The sequence below is a fragment of the Gouania willdenowi genome, chromosome 7 (assembly GCF_900634775.1).
Source record: "Gouania willdenowi chromosome 7, fGouWil2.1, whole genome shotgun sequence".
In the NCBI taxonomy this organism is placed as follows: Eukaryota; Metazoa; Chordata; class Actinopteri; order Blenniiformes; family Gobiesocidae; genus Gouania; species Gouania willdenowi.
The window spans coordinates 37281491-37302687 of NC_041050.1; the positions used below are offsets into that span (position 1 = coordinate 37281491).

General features: G+C 38.0%; 1 protein-coding gene across 3 annotated transcripts in view; it reads right to left on the minus strand.

Annotated features, from left to right (window-relative positions):
* Window positions 1-21197, minus strand: part of nphp4 (nephronophthisis 4) — a 222765-nt gene that overhangs the window by 81691 nt on the left and 119877 nt on the right. For 2 of the 3 annotated variants that reach the window (XM_028453909.1, XM_028453908.1), the window contains exons 12-14: window positions 15983-16120; window positions 5603-5754; window positions 1907-2098 (exon numbers count right to left, since the gene is read on the minus strand). In XM_028453909.1, coding sequence (XP_028309710.1) covers window positions 1907-2098; window positions 5603-5754; window positions 15983-16120 — 482 coding nt within the window. The remainder of the gene's footprint in view (window positions 1-1906; window positions 2099-5602; window positions 5755-15982; window positions 16121-21197) is intronic. The other variant, XM_028453910.1, reaches the window with a different exon arrangement.

The following is a 21197-nucleotide window of genomic DNA, read 5'->3' on the forward strand; positions in this document are numbered from 1 at the left end:
AAAGGTTTTAGGCCACATTTGTAAAAACAGTGGATGATCCCTTTAAGAGAATTATCATTCATAAAGGTTTGGGTTATAGGTTTGGGTGCACAAAGGTCATGATACTGTGTTGAGGAGTCCATGATGAACACGATAAACATAAGCTCTGCTGACAGCGCAGATGACAAGATCAAAAAGCATAAGGAGTGGTGTGCTCTTGTTGTTATCCATCTGCTGCACCTCGTTCTCCTGTCAGCCCCTGACAGCTCCGTGTGTGTGTGTGTGTGTGTGTGTGTGTGTGTGTGTGTGTGTGTGTGTGTGTGTGTGTGTGTGTGTGTGTGTGTGTGTGTGTGTAGAGGATGACTGGCGGGTCTTTATGTGCATCAGGCTGCCATTCATAGCTGTAAAAGAAGATAGACCTCTGAAAGCAGAGCGGATGTTGTCCTTGGCGATCAGGTGAAATGTTGAAAGGACATGTAGCTATTGTTCCACACATACATCGCTGGGGGGGTTCAGTACGTAGATGGAGACAATACAAATTTTGGCTCCCCTTCATTTACGGAACAGAAACGTTGACATTTTGGTAAGTTTAACAATATTAATACAAACTCAATTCCAAAATAGTTAGGAGAAAGTGTATATTGTGAATTCAATCAAAATGCATTTAGCCATTGCTGTCAATGGCTAAACTCCAATAACGTGCCCCCTCAATGACCTGGCACCTTCACTCTGTGTTGAAAAGAAGAGTGGATGCTACACCATGGTAAACAGGTCCCTGTCCTTACTTTTTTGAGACCTGTAGCAGCCAATAAACTTGAAATAACTGACTTTGAACGTGGCATGGTTGTTGGTGCCGGCAGGGCTGGCCTGAGTATTTCAGAAACTGCTGTTATACTGAGATTTTTACACACAACCATCTCTAGGGTTTACAGAAAATGGTCGGAAGAAGATAAAATGACCAGTGAGCGGCAATTGTGTGGAAGAAAATGCCTTGTTGACATGAGAGGTCAGAAAAGAATGGGCAGATTGCTTCACGATGATAGAAAGGCAACAGTATCTCAAATAACTACTCTTTACAACCAAGGAATGCAGAATGCCATCTCTGAACACAAAACAAGTTGAACCTTGAAGAAGATGGGCTACAGCAGCAGAATACCACACCAGGTGTCAGTTAAAAACAGGAAACTGAGACTGCAATTTGCAAAGGCTCACCAAAATTGGAGAATCGAAGTTGTCTGTTCTGATGAGTCTCGCTTTCTGTTGCAACATTCAGATGGTAGGGTCAGAGTTTGGCGTAAACAACATGAAAGCATGGATCACCCCTGCATTTCATCAATGGTCCAGGCTGGTGGTGGTGGTGTGGGGGAAATTTTCTTGGCACACTTTGGGCCCCTAAGTACCAAATGAGCATTGTTTGAATGCTGCAGTATTGTTGCTAGTATCACTTTATGACCGCAGTGTACCCATCTTCTGACTTCACTCTACTCCAATGACCTCCACACTCACCAGATCTCAATCCACGAGAGCACCTTTGGAATGTTTCCAACACCTTGGTGAAAGTATGCCACAGATAATAAAGGCAGTTCTGACCTTTTACTAGCAAGGTGTACCTACTAAAGTGGTCCATTAATCTCTATAGAGCATATATAAGCTATGACACACACACATGTTAACTGGATACCAAAGTATAGTTGTGTTGTATTGGGGTTGCAAGGCGTTAGAAGTGGGGTACATACAGGTACTGTATAAAACAGAAAACCCACTTGTAAAGAACATCAAGACCCTGTTAAAAAAATTAAAAAGGCTGCAGTCCTGCTTTTAAATAAATACACCCAGGGGTGAATCATAAACAGCTGAAGTAAAACACATTGGGTGGGACAACAGCTCAGCCTTATGCAGATATCAATGCTGTAGTTTCTGATCTCACCTTGTAAATGCTAAAAACTGGAAAACCAGCAGGTTTCCCTGTAAAGGATCTGCTTCTTCTCGCTGAGGATCGAAGGGCAGAGGTTCTATGGGGTCAAGGACTTCTGCCACTTGGCCACCAGAGTCCACTATGTCAGGGAAACCAGCAGAGAACAGGTGGGCCAGGGAACTCCTGGAGCTGACGGAGCCAGAACTGCAAAAACAAAGTAAAGCAGAGTAAACCATCTGAAAGGCTGAAAGGATTTTAACCACTGGGATATTGATGCTTTAAAAACAGGATCATTTCATTGATTTACAGAGGTCATTTGTTTAGTCAATGCATTCGCTTCAGGTTTTTAAATTACATTTGCAAAAAAAGGTGGAAGAGTAAGATTTATTTCAGTTTAGGTTCCAATTTTGTTAATCTTGGATGCAAAATCAGTCTAGATTTTAGCTAATGGATTAAGTTAAGTCATCATATTATGGTACAATTACACTTTTTCTTAATATTCTAAACCACGTGTCAAACGCCAGTCCTCGAGGGCCGGATTCCTGAGACTTTTAGATGTGTCCCTACTCAAACACTCCTGGTGGAGACCAATGTGTTGTGATCAAGTTCTGCAGAAGCATGATAACGAGCCATTCATTTGATTCAGGTGTGTTGGAGCAGGGACACATCTAAAAGTCTGAGGAATCCGGCCCTTGAGGACTGGAGTTCGACACCCCTGTTCTAAAGAAAAACTATTATTTTCAAACATAAGGATTCACTGAGCACCCACAGCCATAATGGATACCAAAGTGATTCAAAAGGAACTTCTGTCTAATTGCTATATTAACTCATCATAGTGGCCACCTGTTTGTCTGAAACTATGGTTGATTACTTATACTTTCAGTGTGACAGTGAGGTATGTCAAACTCAATACATGGATGGTTGGCCAAAGTGCAGCCCCAAAGGAAAATAAGAGACAATATTTGGTTAACATCATGTCAGAGTTTATTAAACAGCTGAACCCACAGTAACTGAAGTGAGAGAATGAAACATTAAAAAAATTAATTAGGCTAACGACAGAATAAGATAACATTCAGATGGGTTTCCCTCTGCAATTGCGTCAATTTCATGCTCGTCCTGTTTGGATTAGCATTCAAGCTATCATTTAGATTTCAAAAGTGCTTATTATCCGATAGCAACTCCCACGTTAATCAAACGTCTTTAAATGTTGGTATTTCCTCCCAATAACTAGGTCATTCTGCAGCGAAAACTGTTGTAAATATGTTTTTGGCTCACAGTGTCGAGGCAGAAACGTTTCAGCTCAGTGAACTGAACAGTGACATGTCTGAATCCAAACTCTGGGACCTCAGCTGCCAGCTGCTTCTTTTGCAGACTCCAGGCACTAATACATTACAATGCCTAGTTTCCAAGGTAATCTGCCAATTATTTGCACGATTTGCTCTCTTTTAGTCTTATATCTTAATTTTCTGTTTTTTTTTGTGATAATTTCCTTCCACTCTACTGTCGATACCTCCTCCTTATAGCTCCATTTAATAATGAGTTTTCATAAAAGCAAACAATACTGGTCCCATTACCCGAAATGTGTTTCGAGCTGAGAAAAGGATGGTTTTAAATTGGCCCTATACTGATTTCTTCTTCTCACTTGTTACAACCTACCGAGTGCACACATGTTGCCAATTAGAGAGACAATCGATGCCCCTCTGTGTTGTGGATGGTAAGACTGTGCACTGTAGAGGAAACACAGGGGGACCCATTGTTCATACCAGATACCACACCAGGATGAAACACTAACACGGGAAAACCAAAGTTTGCTTTTTTTTCCCTAACAAACTTTCCCATCAAACAGGAGAACCTGCGATGTCACACTGAGAAGGAAAGGTTGGCAACATAACAGAGTGAGCATAGGAAGCAGAGGAGGGCGCACAGAAACATCATAATGTGAAGAAACTCAAAATAAAAGTAAAAGGATTCCTGAGGTTATCATCCATGAAAATCTCTCAACTCGTTCAAAAAAAACGATCAACTGAACCTTTGATTCATATAGAATCAAAGCCCACGGTATTTTTATTCAAACAGAGACTGTACTGATATTTCTCAGTGTCTTTACATCTTAAGATAACAACTTCTGAACCGAAAGTGGATTTTAGTGAAGGCGTGTCTGTGATCTACTTCTATCTTGCATTGTATCTACACTCAAATTCTGTGAAAGTATCAGAAAATCGACCATACAGGGATTGAGCTCCATTTTCCAGTATTTGAGCGTCACAGTTATCATTTGAAAGAGCAAAATAATGGAAGTACAACAATCTCACCATGGTATGTACTAGGAACTTCCTAGAAAACAGTCATATGCTTAGAAAATTACATTATTACAATTAGGGCTCGACAGATATATGGTTTTTTTAGGGCCAATTATTAGTCATCAAGGAAACCAAAAACCAATTAGCACCAAAGAAATTTGCAGTAAAAATATTACATTTTGGCGTCAAAATTTAGAATAACACACCTGGGATTAGACTGAATACAGTATACTGTTTGTTTTTATACACTGATCTATGATATAAAAACTGTTGTACAATAAAATGACTTGGTCGAAAAGGTTATTTAAAAACAAAAGGCACATTTTAAAATAAACTTATTTTATCTGCTGTTTTTTTTCACAAGAAAAACTTCTACTTGTGCAGAGACAAAAGCTATTACTGTAATCATTCACATCACATCACAGTACCATTGGTGGAGATGAGCTACATCTGTACCCACAACAGCCCCAGAGTAGTCTGACAGAAGCTTTGCTGCTATTTTGTGTTCATCACCAAATGATTTCTCACTTTCACATTAATAAGGTGCATTATTAGAAGGATATCTCAGCAAAGCTCTCCTCAATCATCTGTTACTTCCAGGTTACTACCACGCAATGAAAGGATTACATAGTGGTTCCCAAACAGGGGTACAGGGGCACATTGCAGGGGGTAATCAGAAAGATTTAACAATTAATTCAAACATAATTTGGAAATGTTTCTATTTCCTTTTTAGGCTATTTTTTTTTTGGACAAATTCACCACAAACCAACAGCACTATTGCTCTATAAAATACTATATTTTCTTGTAATTTATTGAAACAGGATGATTTTATGCTGTAGAAGACATTTTATCATATTTCTGACAACAATTAGCTACATTTCACAAAGGAGACTGTACGGGATTACAGATGGAAATTAGCATTTTGCTAAATCTGGATTATCTAAAACTTCGGCTGTAAATTAATAAACACAATCCCACTCAAATAAACAAATAAATAAATGAATAAGTAAATGTATTTACTATTGAAGTAATCACATAAAAGTGCACGGTATTTAAAAATAAATAAATACCACTTTAAATTCCACTCATTGTTTTGAAGTTGTAGATTACGCATTAGGGAACCAATGTTAGAGCAACATTTAGGGGTTTAGGAGAGCCCCTTGTTGCACAACTGAATAAGCATATTAAATTATGGAGAAGGTATTTATTATATGAAGAGGGGGTACACATAATTTGACAAAAATGCAAAGAGGGAACATGGGACTAAAATCATTTAGAACATTGACCTACTTGTGTTGCCGACAGTTCCTGTTGAAGACATAGCTTCCAACAAATGGTGACAATAACCCATTTAGCCATTTAGGGTCAGATCATTTGTCAAATGTAAAAACCAAAAGGCAGGTCTTACCGTGGGACGTTCATGCCTAGAGTAATGACAGGAGCATGGACAGGGGTGAACGGCAGCTCCTGGAGTTGTTCTCCTTCATCCTGTATTAAATCCTCCTTTTCTCTCTGAAGGTCCATCTCCAGGTGGGCGATGTTGCTCACGGCTGAATGGGCCTAAAACATGGATGATAGCAGAAGAATGATCAACTAAACACAAGGTCTTTTTACTCTGAATTCCAACATACTAGTTCACACAGGCTCCTTCGTTGTCAGGATTCTCGCCAGCGCTGTTGAGCGTACGGGACCCCGACGTTGTAATTTTGCTCCTCTATGGAGCGATGGCGCCCCCTACGTTCAGTTTTCAGCAATGTTGGGGATTTTCTCTTGTTTTTTTTTCCTTTTTTAATCGGTACTGTCGTAATAACTGTTGCACACTTGGACACAAAAGGGACTTCCAGGCACACACAGGTTGTTTTAACTTTCTTTTTAATCTGTATAACTGAAAAAAACAAACATCAGCCGCACCGTCTATTAAATACAGGCAATTTGCTCGGATGCTTAAGTCTTTATCTGAGGACCCCTGCCACCACTTAGCTGCCCCCGATGCTGCCTGTGGGATCCTCCGCTTGGTAACCATGAAAATTACTGTCCAATATAAATAGTACTTCAACTAGAACGTAGTGTGTAGTGACACATGAAGCTGCTCTTCATGTTTATAACCCACAACGGATCATTCTACATGTGCGCGCATGGATGTCAAACGTGTTCAGACTTAAAAAGACATCGACTTCATTCGGGTATTCTTTTTTCGACCCGATTCAAGCTCTAATGTGTGCATCCTCCGCGTGAGTGTGTGCGTGCGTGTGTGTTACTGAAGGTTCCACATAATACCTCATTAAAACTTGAAAAGCACGTCTTGGAATCAGTCATTTGAATCAAATGCTATTTCTTGTCTATACAATGTCTTCAGTGACGTGCCGTGACCACTAGGGTTGGGTAGGCATGTTGCAAATCGAGACCACCCATGACAATTTCATATGTTTCTGCTGGCAAGTGTTAATCAAACACAATCAACATTGTAAAACATCATTAAAGAAACAAACAATTATTCAATAGCAGCCTCCATACTCTCCCAACAAGATAAATCTCATGGCACGACAGCACATCCATTGTTTGTGTTGGAAACACAAAAACACAGAGAAAATGGCAACAACAACAACTCAGTGAGGCTCATCCACAAAGTCAATCCTTCCTTTTGTACCATTCACTGTAGAAAATAGCTTTTAGCTTTTTAATAGACCTTACCTTTGCTGAAGGTCTGGTAGCTCAGGTGTTGGTCTCCCATCTTTTAAAAGCTGTCGTTTTTCCTAAAAAAAAGTTTCTTTATCGTCTCTAGCACTGTCATCCTGCCTGTAGTGTTCTCCCGCCCACTAGCTAGAGAACGTAGCAGCAGCGGTCACATGATATCAATTCACTAATGCACTGTGAACTTACATATAGCATTTAGCATAGCACGGATAAGTCAAAAGGCAGTGTAAAGAGCTGCTTTTTTACGTAAGTGGTTTTGATCTTGGGGAACTGACTGCACATACGCAAACACATAAAAACACGCTATGGGAACAGAGGCAGAGCAGCAATGTGCTTTTGGGAGGGGGCGTGGCCTCCTCCTGCCTTACAGCTGAGTGAGACTGTGCAGCCGTACCAGGAAATTGCGCTGTTTAGTCATTTGGGATATGAAAAGCACAAAATGCTGACACTTTCAAACTAATAGGTACTGTAGGCTATTGGAAATGGAAAAATTAATCATTTATAATTATATTATAATTAAAACAAATATTCAAAATATCAATTCACCCTTGGGTAGGCACTGCCTACCTTGCCTACCCTGACTGCACGTCACTGAATGTCTTTATTTATTTATTAATGGAGGACCTATATCAAGCATGAGTAACTCTCTAACTACATTCATCATCACCTTCACTAATTCAACAAATAACTTTTGGTTTTAAAGTAAGAATGGAACAAAAAGAACTTTAGCTTTACTTCACTAAATTTGGTCCTAGTTATTCAATTCAACTTTATTTATATAGTTCAAACTACAACCATAGTCATCTCAAAGCGCTAATACATAGACACTCGCTTGCGCGCCACACGATCCTTCTATGCTGTGAAAAATTCCTGGAGAGAACCCTGGTTGTGTTAATTGCGTGACACAATCATCCATTAAAAGGATTTTGAACGGGAACCAACTGGCAACGTGGCCAATTATCCCGCCTACTTAGAAACTCATTCCACACAAGAACAACAGCACAGGAAACTAGCGCACTACAGTCCAGATAGAAGCAGAATGGAGTCCAAAATGAAGTGACTCCACTGCACACAACCCTTCACTAAACATTACTGAGAGTGTGATGCATGCAAATTACATCCAAAGTAAAACTGTGCTACGGGGGCTGAGATTACAGCAATGAGCAATAACAGAGAAAGCTTGTGGTGGATTTGTCACAACGCATTCTGGGAAATTGCCTAATGCGCCGACTGCTCCAACCCTGCACTTACAGGAGAAATACATATTTTTAATACACAGCAGCCATGTGTCAGAGAGGACATAAAGAGCTTAGGTTGGATGACTTCTACTTGGTCCTTGTGAATGTCTGCATTAATTCTGAGGCCCTGTATGAGAGTTAAAAGGTGCTAAAAGGCCTTGTCTATCAATATCCAGTGAAAAGCGTATTCACCACTCCTCTCTGTGGGTCCTGTTGGAACAGCAGCACTATACATATATGTCTGGATGTGAGTCAGCGCTCATTGAACAAGACATTCTTCTTAGAGAATGTAAAACCATTTACATATAGAGACCGTTCAGCTCCACGGATTCTGCTGATGTGAGGTGTGGAAATCAAAATGATTTCTGAAGCAAAAAAGTAATACAATCCATAATGTGATTCAGCAAGTGTGAGCAACGCAGGTCAAAAGTAATGTCTTCTTTGTAACATACAGACTAAAGAAGACATGAATACCCCTTCCAAGCCCCTAAACTGGAGAAGGATCTGTTCTTTTAAGGCAGACATGGGAAACTGGTGGTCCGGGGGGCACCAAAAACACACATAATGATGGAATAATACACAAAATGACTCCAAAAACCTGAATACATTACTATAAACTGCACAAAATGACAATACACACACAAAATTACTATAAAAACACATGACAACTACATGTACGCACAAAATAATACACAACATACACATAACACCTCAAATAGATATCAATAACTTCAAAAACACAAAATGACAAGATGAATAAAACAACTCACAACACAAAGCCATAACAAACTTACAAAATATTCCAAAAAGCAGCTACAAAAACAAACAAACCCTTCATTCTGTCCTGTATTAATGTTCAGATTAATCATTAATCAAATGCTGGCATAAATGTTGATAATGTGGCCCTTTGATCAGACAATTACATTTTTGTGGCCCCCGCTGTGATAAAAGTTGAACATCTCTGCTTTAAGGCATAACTCAGTGAAACGATACATCACCACGACAACGTGCTGAGGTGTGACATTATTAAGCTATAAAAGGCTGCGTTGTCTGAGAAGGTTGTGGCCAGATATCAATCAATTACGCCTCACATTCAAACTAGGGCTGTTGGAGAAATGATTAATAAACCAATACTTCATAATATAGAGTTGGAGTTTTAGTATGCATTGGCCACATTTACATGAGAGCTTTAATTCCCCTTTAATTCTGAATACAAATTGAATTCTCTTTAAACTGACCTTGTAAACACCTAATTCTGAATGAAAATGGCCATTCCAAATTAAACTTAAATCTGAATTAAGTGGCTGATTAATCAGATTTTAATTCCAAATGAAATAATTCCTTGGTCATGTAAATGTTTAAATATTTACTATTACCACCAACACACAAAATTACAAAAAGGACACACAAAATGAGAAAAAAAATAAGCAATATCGCTACAAAATACACAAAAATATCAGAGAAATAATGAAACGACACCAAAAATACACACACAGAGAGAATCATTTCAGTAATACCAACAAGACACCAAAACACACAAAATAAAAGAAACATAATAAAAATAACAGATAAACAAAAATGAAATACACATATTTACACCAAAACAAAACAAAAAAAAACTAAATTATGATAAAAATGATCTTGATTAGAACATGAACTGAAAAAACAAAATAAGTCTTGGTCTCACATTAGGGGGAGATGACCGTAAATGATAAAATCAATATAAATAAATCTAAAGAGGCACTAAACACCGTTTCATTCACTCATTTACAAAATTAGATTCTTTAAAGTGTGTGTTATCACTAATTCATTCCATCATTATGATCTATAGTTGATTTCTCACAGAATTCTGAGCAAAATATACTAGTTGGTCAAATGGTACATTTGGGCCAAAACAGTTTGAGATCCACTGTTTTATGTTGTTGTGGAGAAGAAACGGTTTGTTGTGTGTTTTTCGTGATAGACGTAACACCCCCTGTCCAATCAGAACCCTTCCCAACCCCCAGACCTAAAGCAGAAATAAATCAATCTAAAGAAACCTGTTTCCATGTAAACCTCAATTCGGAATTACTATTTCCATGTAAACATGAAGCAGAACACTTTAATTCTGAATTAAAAAAAAACAAACATTAAGGGCATTGAGATTATCACTATTATTACTTTGGTCTTGCAATCAATTCATTGTAGATGATATGGTCCACCCAAATGTGTGTAAAAACCATCAATAAACACAATAGTATAAGCCTATAAGTGTTTACATTTTTATGAAAGAATAATGTCTGATATATAAGAGAAGTAACGCACAGCCAGTGTTGCTAAATCACCTGTACCAGTTTCTTTTTTATGTCTCAGTGCATAGAACATTCATTATGTCTACATTGTCATTAACAAGCATGCAGCTGTTGGGGGATTAACATATAATGGACCAATAAATGTTAATGGTGTCATCTTCCAGTCATTTGCCTTTAAGTTTTCCTTTAAGACAAAAACATAATTCAGTCCGTAGATCAGAAAACACTTACATACTGGTAACAACCTCAACCAACCACTTTAGATACATTGTTTCTTCCTTAATGGTATATGTTGTTAAACAACCACCCTAAATTATCTATTTAATGATGCAAACAATTAAAGGTACCTGTAGTGAAAACATATATAACAAAAATATGTTTAATGTATTGCCAATAAACAAAATGTGTGGAAAACAACACATTAAAATAACTTTTTAGAATGATTTTATACCTTTGGGCATAAACTATGGAGAGCTGCCATTTTGGACAGGATATGACGCATTTTCATTGATTGGCATGACCTGTAGCTTTAAAAATAAATGGTGCATCGTGGGAGATAGAGGCAACAGGTCTGTTTACATTGTGGGAAGTGTAGTTTTTCTGTTGGCTCTTGGTTGATTCATTGATTGGTTGGTTGATTGATTTATTGATTGGTTGGTTGATTGATTCATTGATTGGTTGGTGTGTTGGTTGGTCGGTTAATTCATTGGTTGGTTGGTTTGTTGGTTGGTTGGTTAGTTGATTCATTGGTTGGTTGGTTGGTTGGTTGATTCATTGATTGGTTGGTTTGTTGGTTGGTTGGTTGGTTAGTTGATTCATTGGTTGGTTGGTTTGTTGGTTGGTTGGTTGATTCATTGATTGGTTGGTTTGTTGCTTGGTTGGTTGGTTGATTCATTGATTGGTTGGTTTGTTGGTTGGTTGGTTAGTTGATTCATTGATTGGTTGGTTTGTTGGTTGATTGGTTAGTTTGTTGGCTGGTTGGTTGGTTGGTTGGTTGATTCATTGATTGGTTGGTTTGTTTGTTGGTTGGTTGGTTAGTTGATTCATTGATTGGTTGGTTTGTTGGTTGGTTGGTTGATTCATTGATTGGTTGGTTTGTTGCTTGGTTGGTTGGTTGATTCATTGATTGGTTGGTTTGTTGGTTGGTTGGTTAGTTGATTCATTGATTGGTTGGTTTGTTGGTTGATTGGTTAGTTTGTTGGCTGGTTGGTTGGTTGGTTGGTTGATTCATTGAGTGGTTGGTTGGTTGATTCATTGGTTGGTTGATTGGTTGCTTGCTTGCTTCATTGATTTGTTGGTTGGTTGGTTGATTCACTGATTGGTTGGTTGGTTGGGTGATTCAATAGTTGGTTGGTTGGTTGGTTGATTGGTTGGTTTGCTGGTTGATTCATTGATTGATTGGTTGGTTGGTTGGTTGGTTGATTGATTGATTGATTGATTGATTGATTGATTGATTGATTGATTGATTGATTGATTTGACGTGCTAACTGTTAAATTGTTTAAATTGTAGACATGTTGAAAAACTGGCACTCAGACTTTCTCAATAATACAAATTTAAAGTTGAATTTAGAATAAAAAAGAAAAGTCTGACTTTGTGCTTACCTTTAGAAACTAAGTATTATATGACATACTGTAGTTCTCAGGCGGGGGGTCAGAACCAGAATTTATATTTGTTATTTAGCCTGAGCATTGAAGTTCAAGAGATAAATGTATGATTATTCACGTGAATGGGTATGCTTCTACGACTATCCATGTGTAAGAAACTGACAATGTACAAGCAATAAGTGACAAATATCAATCCCAACAGGATCTACACTTTAAGTTTCCTAGATTTTGTGACTTATGTGTATTACATTAGGGGAAATATGTAAAAATTTGAGGAAAATGTAAGAATTTTGTAAGAATTTTGAGTTTTTTCAGCAGCTCAACATTAGAAAGGACTGCCATAATGTGATGAGTGCCTGTAAATATTGTTGTTTCATTTACACAATGACTAACTTGTCTTAATTTTTACTTTCTCCTGCGGGCTGATTTGGATGCTCCAAAGGGCCGGATTTGGCCTTTCGCTACACGATGACCGCCCACTGCCCACATTGGACTTCTCTTCTGTTTTCCTCGTGTCTGATGATTTTGACCAAACAAGTGACATCGTTTCTGTTTCCGAGTAAAAATACAGTAATGATGTGATACTGATTGTAAAGAGTCACTCCTTAGCTTTCAGAAACTGCTTGCATTTCTCAGATAGAACAAATATTAGCAAAGTTACGGTCATTTAAATTAATATATTCCCTTAAATGCGTTCAGATTCAGTGGGAAACCCAGATATTCTGAAGAGTTTGTAAAATTCTGGCCGAACAATCGGGAACATATGTGAAAAGAGGACATGTCTGGGTACATCTGGACCACATGTTTCAAATGAAAAGCACTTTTTTATGATTAATAAACTTATTTGTGTGAAGCCTTGACAGTTTAAGAAAATGAATGCCTGTGAGAACTGTTTTTAATGTTAAATGTGCCATTTTTTCCGCTTAATTTACAGATAGTTTATATGTGTCATGTCCCTTTGAGGGTGTTCTGAAAGCTGTACATGATTTTTTTTGATAAAGAGAGTTGAAAATTAATGAAATCTTCTAGGATAGGGATCCAGAGGCCAGGGGCAGCGGGGCTCGTCGCACTAAATCCCACAACAGCCAAACAGAAAAGTGTGAACAGGGATTAAGAAACGGGATGTGGAGAAGGAGATCAGAAAGATACGACTACGTTACAGAGGAACGTCACAGCAAGAAGCAAAAACCTGGAAATCTGAACAGGATCTAATATTGAGCCCATGAAGTTGATGGGTACATGATTGGGGTCAATTATAATCATAATCACGTAATTGATGAATAATTACAATTATGGCATAATTATAAATTTAAAAAAATCTGTTGCTGTTGTAATTAAGTTCAGATAATTGACTTTTTAATTGTAATTGGCATTACATTTGATAAAAACTGCCATTTATAATTTAAATACAAAACTGGGGAATCATTTTATAGTTCTATGTCTTACACATACGTAGTTAACAATTATTAAAATATGTTTTATATCCACTTTTCCCACTACCTGTCAGTTCTCTTGAGGAGCGCTTTAACATTTAAAAAGAAAGTATAAATCTAGGGGCGCCTCAGACGCCCACACACAAAAATATTAAAACCAATATTTTCATTGATTAGGAAGCTTAACAAGGTAACCAAGAGATAAAAAGAACAAAATTGGATTTAAGACATGGGTCAAAACTGACCTGTAATCATAAGAGATGCTAACAGAAAGCTAACACGTTTTATGGGCTTATTTAGTAAAGGCTCAGTAATTGTGATTAATTGTAATTAAACTTTAGTTAAACTTTAGTATTTAAGAAAGTATTTGTAATTGACTTTCAGTGGGAAAATAAAATGTTTTTGTAATTGAAAAATGGAAAAAAATGCTGGTCACTGAAATTATAATTGAGTTGTAAATGAACATGGATAATTGAAGATGTAATTGTATTTTAAAAATATAAATGACCCCAACACTAGATGAAGAATAGGAGGATATAGGTAAAGTATCCCGTTTTGGCCAGGAAACTCCCGTATGTTACCCCTCTTTCCCACCATCCTCCCGTAAATATCCTGTCTTACAATGTAATAATAATTAAAAGATAAAAAATAAAAACATTTATCTGCCTCTCTAAACTGTCAGTAGCGTCGTGAGGCTAATTCTAATCTCCAATCTCGTGAGAACTGCCACCTGTAGTGGCCACGGTGGCAGTTCTCGCAAGATTAGAGATTAGGATTAGAATGGATTAGAATTAGATTAGATTAGTGCCGACGCAGGACCAAACCAGAAAACATCTAAGAAGAGAGATAAATGGATGTAAGAAACAAAGAACTGGTGTAAATACCTATGAAAATGTGACAGAGTTTACGTTCCTAAAGAGCAGCAGGATGGGACACAGTTACACGTTCTATAAGATTAGTCACTAAGATTTTAACGTCCCCCACAAGGGAAGGAACCACGTCAAAATCAGCCAATCACAAACACCACAAATAAACACTGCTTTCAAAAAAGTGTTAAAGAATGTAAAGTCTGCAACAAATGTGTCCAATAAGTCATTAGTGAATACCAGAGAACCACATGAGCGACCATGAGCAATATGTAAGATATTATATGTATGTATATGGAAATAAAATGTAAATGTTTAACTTAAAAAGAAGCAATGTGTAATCAACAGTAAATACTGTATGTAATGTGTTGACATTTTACATTTTCATTTAGGCTGTATTACAGCAATAGGCAAATGGCGGGCCGGGGGCCACATTTGGCCCTCGGTCTAATTTTATGTGGCCTCCAAAGTAAATATACAAAAAGATTTTTAAAAATACACAAAAAAAGAGCAAAAATACATTAAAAAAACACAAAGAATTCTAACATCGCAGGAAAAAACAGTAAAAGACAAGAGAAAAAGACAGAAAATACTCCAAAAACACACAAAACTACTTAAAAAATATACAAAATTAAAGAAAATGACAACAAAAGCACACAAAAAGAAAAACTCTGCAAACCCAAAGCACGAACAAACAAGTAAAACGACAACAGAAATACACAAAAATTACCCCAAAAACACAAAATTACAGCCCAAATACACAATATGACTCAAAAAATATATATATTTTACAGGTAAAAATACAGAAATGAGCAAAATGCCTCACAACAAGCAAGACAACAACAAAAATACACAGAATGAGAGAAAAACACACAATTAGTAGAAAAACTCTATTTCCTGTATTAATGCTCAGATTGCTCATTATTCTAAATGCTGACATGAATGTTGATCATGTGACCCTCTGATCAAACAAACACATTTTTGTGGCCCCGCTGTGATCAAAGTTGCCAACCTCTGCTGTATTATAATGTAGGAATTTCACAGCATTTCAATGTCAACAAAGGTGGACCTCCCAGATTCTAATCACCTACAGTAATTGTGTTTAGCAACACCCGTATTAAATTATAAGGAATATTGGAGCTTGGTTGGGGTGGTGGAACAGCTTGTAGCGGGCGCCAGAAAATTGTATGTATGAATAGGAGGTGTTCGCAAAAAATGCATCACACACTTATTCAAATGACAAAAACAGCTGGTGAAAAAAATTCAATGAGAAAAGTAATCGTGTACGAAGCATACAAATGACCAGTTAGAAACAACGGAGCCGACCGAAGGCTGAAGTTTAGTCTAAATGTGTTGTTGCTACGTGGGTTCTTTCTTTTTTGTGTTTTGGGTTTCAGCTGAGAGAGAAACGAGTACACAAGGTCTTTGAACTCAAGCGAATAAACGTCTGCACATCCTTGGATATCATTTTCAATACCAGGTTGTGACAAAAAACCTTGGATTTATTCCTTCTGCTAATCAATTATGTACTGACATCCATTTGTGTATAAAGTACAAATACAGTGCCTATTACGCTTGAGTGTGAGTGTGTGTGTGTGTGTGTGTGTGTGTGTGCGCGTGCGTGTGCGTGTGCGTGCTCGGGGTGGGGGTGGAATTCTTACGACATGTGACAGCTGGTGGGCCGATGCCAACGGGAAAGGATGGAGCGTAGAGGGAAATGACTGTTTCCACGGCAACGCAGAGCTAGAGTGGCTGATGGTCGGGTAGCGAGAAGTCGCTGCCAGCTGAGACAGTGAGAGCTGCGGAGAAACAATGCAAATCATTCGCTGTTATTATTATAATCATAAACAACAGGGTGCAAAAAAGATACTTAACGTCAGAGAAACACACACACACACACACGCACACGCGCGTGCTGTCTGAGATGACAGCAACAGCCCATTACACCACGCTGACGTTCATAAGCCACTCTCACTCCGCCCGTTCCTCCACCCACAGCCTTTTAAAATAATGCCATCATGCAGCAGGTCACATCTCAAACTGCCTGATCCGCTCTGCTGCTTAAGATGTAGAAGAAAAAACAAAAGACAACTCGACATCCTTTATAAATGCAGTTGTTCTATTTTGAATAACAAATCACGTACTTTATTTGACATTTTACACATAAGGCTCACATTACGCTGTCATTTTTATGACATGACACCTGTCATTATTATGAATAAGGTGTCATGAAGGATGTCATTAAGTGTCATTCATTACCTTAACCCACACGTGTCAAACTCATGGCCCGGGGGCCATATACGGCCCTTTGGAGAATCCAATTCTACCCGCAGGATAAAGTAAAAATGACAGGAAAAGACACGTATCATTGTGTAAATGAAACTCAACAATATTTACAGGGACTTACAGTTTTCCCAGTAAACACTTAAAAAAAAAACTCAAAATTCTTAGAAATCGTTTAATTTTCCCTTTATTTTATAGAAATTGGTCAAAAAAAATCAAGGACAGTTAAAGTGTAGAGTTTGAAGTCACTTATTGCTTGGATGTTGTCAGTTTCTTACATACAGTATTTAGTATTTTGTGTGTACATAAAAGTGCAAACGAGGACACAATAATGTTGAAATTATTCATTTCTGATCTGATAAGTTCTTAAATTCTTAAAAAAAAAAAAAAATAATAATAATAATAATCACATATACATCTATGAAAGTGCCCAGTGAGTTTTATGAAAACAAAGTGTAATAAACTTCCAGCTAAAATGCATTGAGGTGTGTTCAGGTAGTTTAACAAGGTCTGATGTGGTTCACTGACACCTAGTGACCGAGAGTTTGTGCTATGCATATGTTAGCGTAATTCAATGTTTTGTGTTGTTAAAAAACATAATTTAAAAAATCAATTTGGACATTTTTGGGATCGATACGGTAATAACACAGTGAAATATTGCAATATACGTATATCACTGATAGCTACTGTATATAGTTGAACTATACACTGTGTTGTATTTCTGTTGCATAAGAAGAAGAAAACACTAACAATCATTGTTTATCAGCATTAAGCATTGGCCATAGCACCAACCTTGAGTTGAGGGACAAACGATAAACTCTGGGATGAGTTCGACTAAAAAAAAAAAAAACTGTCACAGACACTGTGGATCCAGAATGATGAATAGTGTTTAGTTTTAACATACGGTTGTTCTTTTCTAATATTTTATACCATGCACTTTGACACTGATGAACTTTTTATACAGACAGACTTTTAACATACCTTGTGTTGTTTTTATGATAGCTGTGTCTGTTTGGCTTTAATCTTTGTGTACTTGAATGTTGTTGGGAGGGGCATGTGTAATTTTGTTGTACTCTGAACAATGACAATAAAAACAGTTCTATTCAAATTTTCTTCTTTTTTACTTGATTAGTAAAAATTTACCATTGCGCCAACTAATTCTAACTAACTAATTCACTGTTAAAAAAAAAAAAAAAAAGGGGGAGAAAAAAATCTAAATCTTTACTCCACTGCTTTATAAGAAGTTTGTTTATTGTAATGTTAACATTTTATATAATGATTTTAAAAAATTCATTTTAAAGCTAAAATAGGCTGGAATACTTTCCAGTGCAAAACTTGGTAAATCCACATTTTTTTATACACTTGGGAAAATATAATATGTTATTAATCAGTTTAGAAACCAAAAGTAAAATGTTGATAAATTGGTCTTTCCTCGTGCCCGTATTTCATATTAACCATGATTTGTCTTTATGTCTATTGTGACCTTCGCTAAATCTCTGATCATCAAAATAAATGGGCCTCTGAGGAACCATTAAAATACCAAAGTGAACTTTACTGACCAATAAAAAATAAGAAGCTCACTCAATCACTGGTTTGTTGGAGACACATTGAATTTGTCAGTAATCACACAAATAATAGTGTGGCACCTTGATAGATCATTACATACTTTACAACATTCCATTAAATCAAGACGGACGGCTGTTGGGAAACACCGACAATAAGCCACTCTTTAAGACAAATGAGCATTATTATATGGTCTAGGTTTACAGTAAGGGATACTGTCCATGATAAAAATGACTTTTAGTAAGAATCTACTAAAAAAAACTGTTTAAGTGCCTCTAAATGAAGCTTAAGAAATATGAAGGGCAACTAATTGAACACTTGTAACAAATAAAATTCAGGCAAGCTCACGGAGACAAAACGAAAAAGCTTTCCCCTAAAACGGGTAATTATGTGTGTCCACACGAAAAGGTGTAAATACACAGAAAAATGGAAGAAAACACAGAGAAAGGAAGCATCTATATTTGCAAGCATGTCTGGATTAGGAGTCGAGTGTTTTTCAATTTTTCTATTATTTGTTCACAATGAGAACCACCAGATGGTTTTTAAGGCTGTGCTGCAGTTCCTGCATGACACTGGAAGAATCTAGACATTACAATAAAGACCAGTGGAGGGCAGTAATATGCCTTGTGGAGTCCACTCTGCCATAAATACAGAAGAAGAAGAAGAAGAAGAAGAAGACACCAAGGATGCAGATAAAACTTGTGTGACTAAAAAACAGGAAATAAAAAACAAAAGAGGAAAGAGATGTAGACAAAGACATGTCACGAGATTTGCTTGTGGACCGACAACGAGGTAGAGCTTCTGCTTTTTTCCCATGGTTACGTTGTCGCGCATGCGTGTTAAGTATGCATATACGCCGTCTGCACAGCGCCCCAGCGGGTGGCGTTCACAGACCTTTCCACTCTGGGACCCGTTTTCAGAAGCTATCGTTTTCGTCTTCCAAATCATCATTGCCATGTGGAAGCAAGGCATAAATGATAAAAAAACTTCATAGTTTACATTAAAACCTGTCTTAATGTGGATGGGGCCTCAGTTGTCTCTGCAAGATCAAAGATTAGACTCAGACTTCCTGTATCATCCACAAAATTTCTGGATACTTAAATGGCGTTTCCATTGGCGGTATCGGCTCTACACGGCTACTCCTCGCTTTCGATACTGGACCCAATACTGTTTTTCCAGGAGCGTTTCCATTGAGCACCAACCTGACACGTGAAACTGCCAGATTCCACAGATTGCAGCTTTTTGCTGCCATCGCCAACAAAAATCAAAGGCAGCCAAATGCTTCCTCTCTGTGTGTGAGTGGATGACTCTACGCTTTGATGATTCTCAGACCCAATCAGTGTCTGCTTTGAGGCCACGTCACATTTTCTGCTTTTTCTGGAACTTCAACAAAGAAGGTACTAAAGAAAGCAGCACCAGGTACCATCGAGGAGGTACTTTTTCTCAGTGGAAACGGAAAAAAGGAAAGTAGAGTCGAGCCAAGTCGAGTCAATACCGCCAATGGTAACGCCTTAAATGTCTAAATGAACTTACATAAAGACCACAAGGCTGGCCTAGGACACGCTGGAAAGATTTTATCTCTGGGGACCTGGAAACACCTTTTGATACCCCTACAGAGTAGCTGATGAAAGTGGCTGGGAAAAGGACTGTAGGGCCCTCTCTGCTGAAGATCTTGCCCCCACAACCCAGACCCAAATATAATGCGGACAACGGAACAGATAAGATATTTGAAAAGGATTTTGGAAAGTTTTGCCAAGGTCGCAATTACCTTGAAATGGAGTTTAAAAATGCCAAACAATGCTCTTTTAATAAAGGCTCACAAACCACAAAACCCCCAGGGTCAATAGAACACCAGAACAACACAGAAACACAACAATGGCTCCATGATAAGAATCGCCTTTGACAGAGGGAAACACATTTAGCTGCTCCTCAAACATTGGCTATAAATATCACAAGATCTTTAGCATTCAGCAGCACAGCAGCAAACCGAAGAGTGTCAACGATCAATAATTTATGCAAGAAGGAGAAAGTTGTCAGATCCAACAATGCCTGCAGATAGAGCTGGAGCATTGCGCTTGTTTACAGAGACATCCATTCAAAGTTTGCTATTGAATAATCAGTCCATGACAGCAATGTTTGAAGAGGACAGGTGCTTATGGTGAACAAGGAGAATTGTTGTATTACTGAACAAGCACATTGTGAGGGGTCTGACTAGGAGGAGAAGAACTATTTGGAGACTGTATGCATCGTGATGAATTACATGTTGACTACTGTAACGAACAGGACGTTCGTTACGTGCACTTGTACTTTACACACACAGCACTTTTATATTCACTAGCACTTTTATGCACACTGCACTTGAAACACGGCAATTTGCACATATAAAAGTATTGCACACGTTGGTCAGTTTTAAATTGTTTATTGAAAGGATTTGTTGTTGTTGCCCGTGGGTCCGGTCGGGATGCGTCGCCTCCGGTAATGGCAGCCGGTCCTGCGGAGGCAACGGGATATTTAGGATTGGGATTGTGCAATATTATGTGCCATGTTTTAAGAATTAGTTGATGCTTTAGGTGTTGCGTGCATGCGGTGAATGTTTGGGTGTGTGAATGTGTATCTGTGTGGGTACAAGCTACTTATGTTTCCTCTTGTGTCCAGGGTGGCGGTGTCTGGCCAAAAGATTCCCCAGGGAAACAGACGCCGCTAAAAAGCGTTCCGGGCTGGACCAAGGGGCGAAAAAGCTTGGGGGTGGCTGAATAGGTTTTAACCGGTTTTAGGATGTAGTTTGATTCAGTTAGGTGATTTTGGTTGGGAGTTTATTGTAGTGGGGTTTTTCTTTGTTTATATTATGGCTATGGGTTTTATTGGAGGATTTGAATGTGGTTTTAGAAGCTAATGTTATTTTCTACACCTGCTTAGCTTTTATGGTTTTATCCAGTTTAGTGGGAGGGTATTTAAGGCGCCTGATGCCCTCACTCTAGGTTCTGCTGCTGGAGGAGACCTGTCAGTCCTCTGATGCACCTTTGTTTTGCA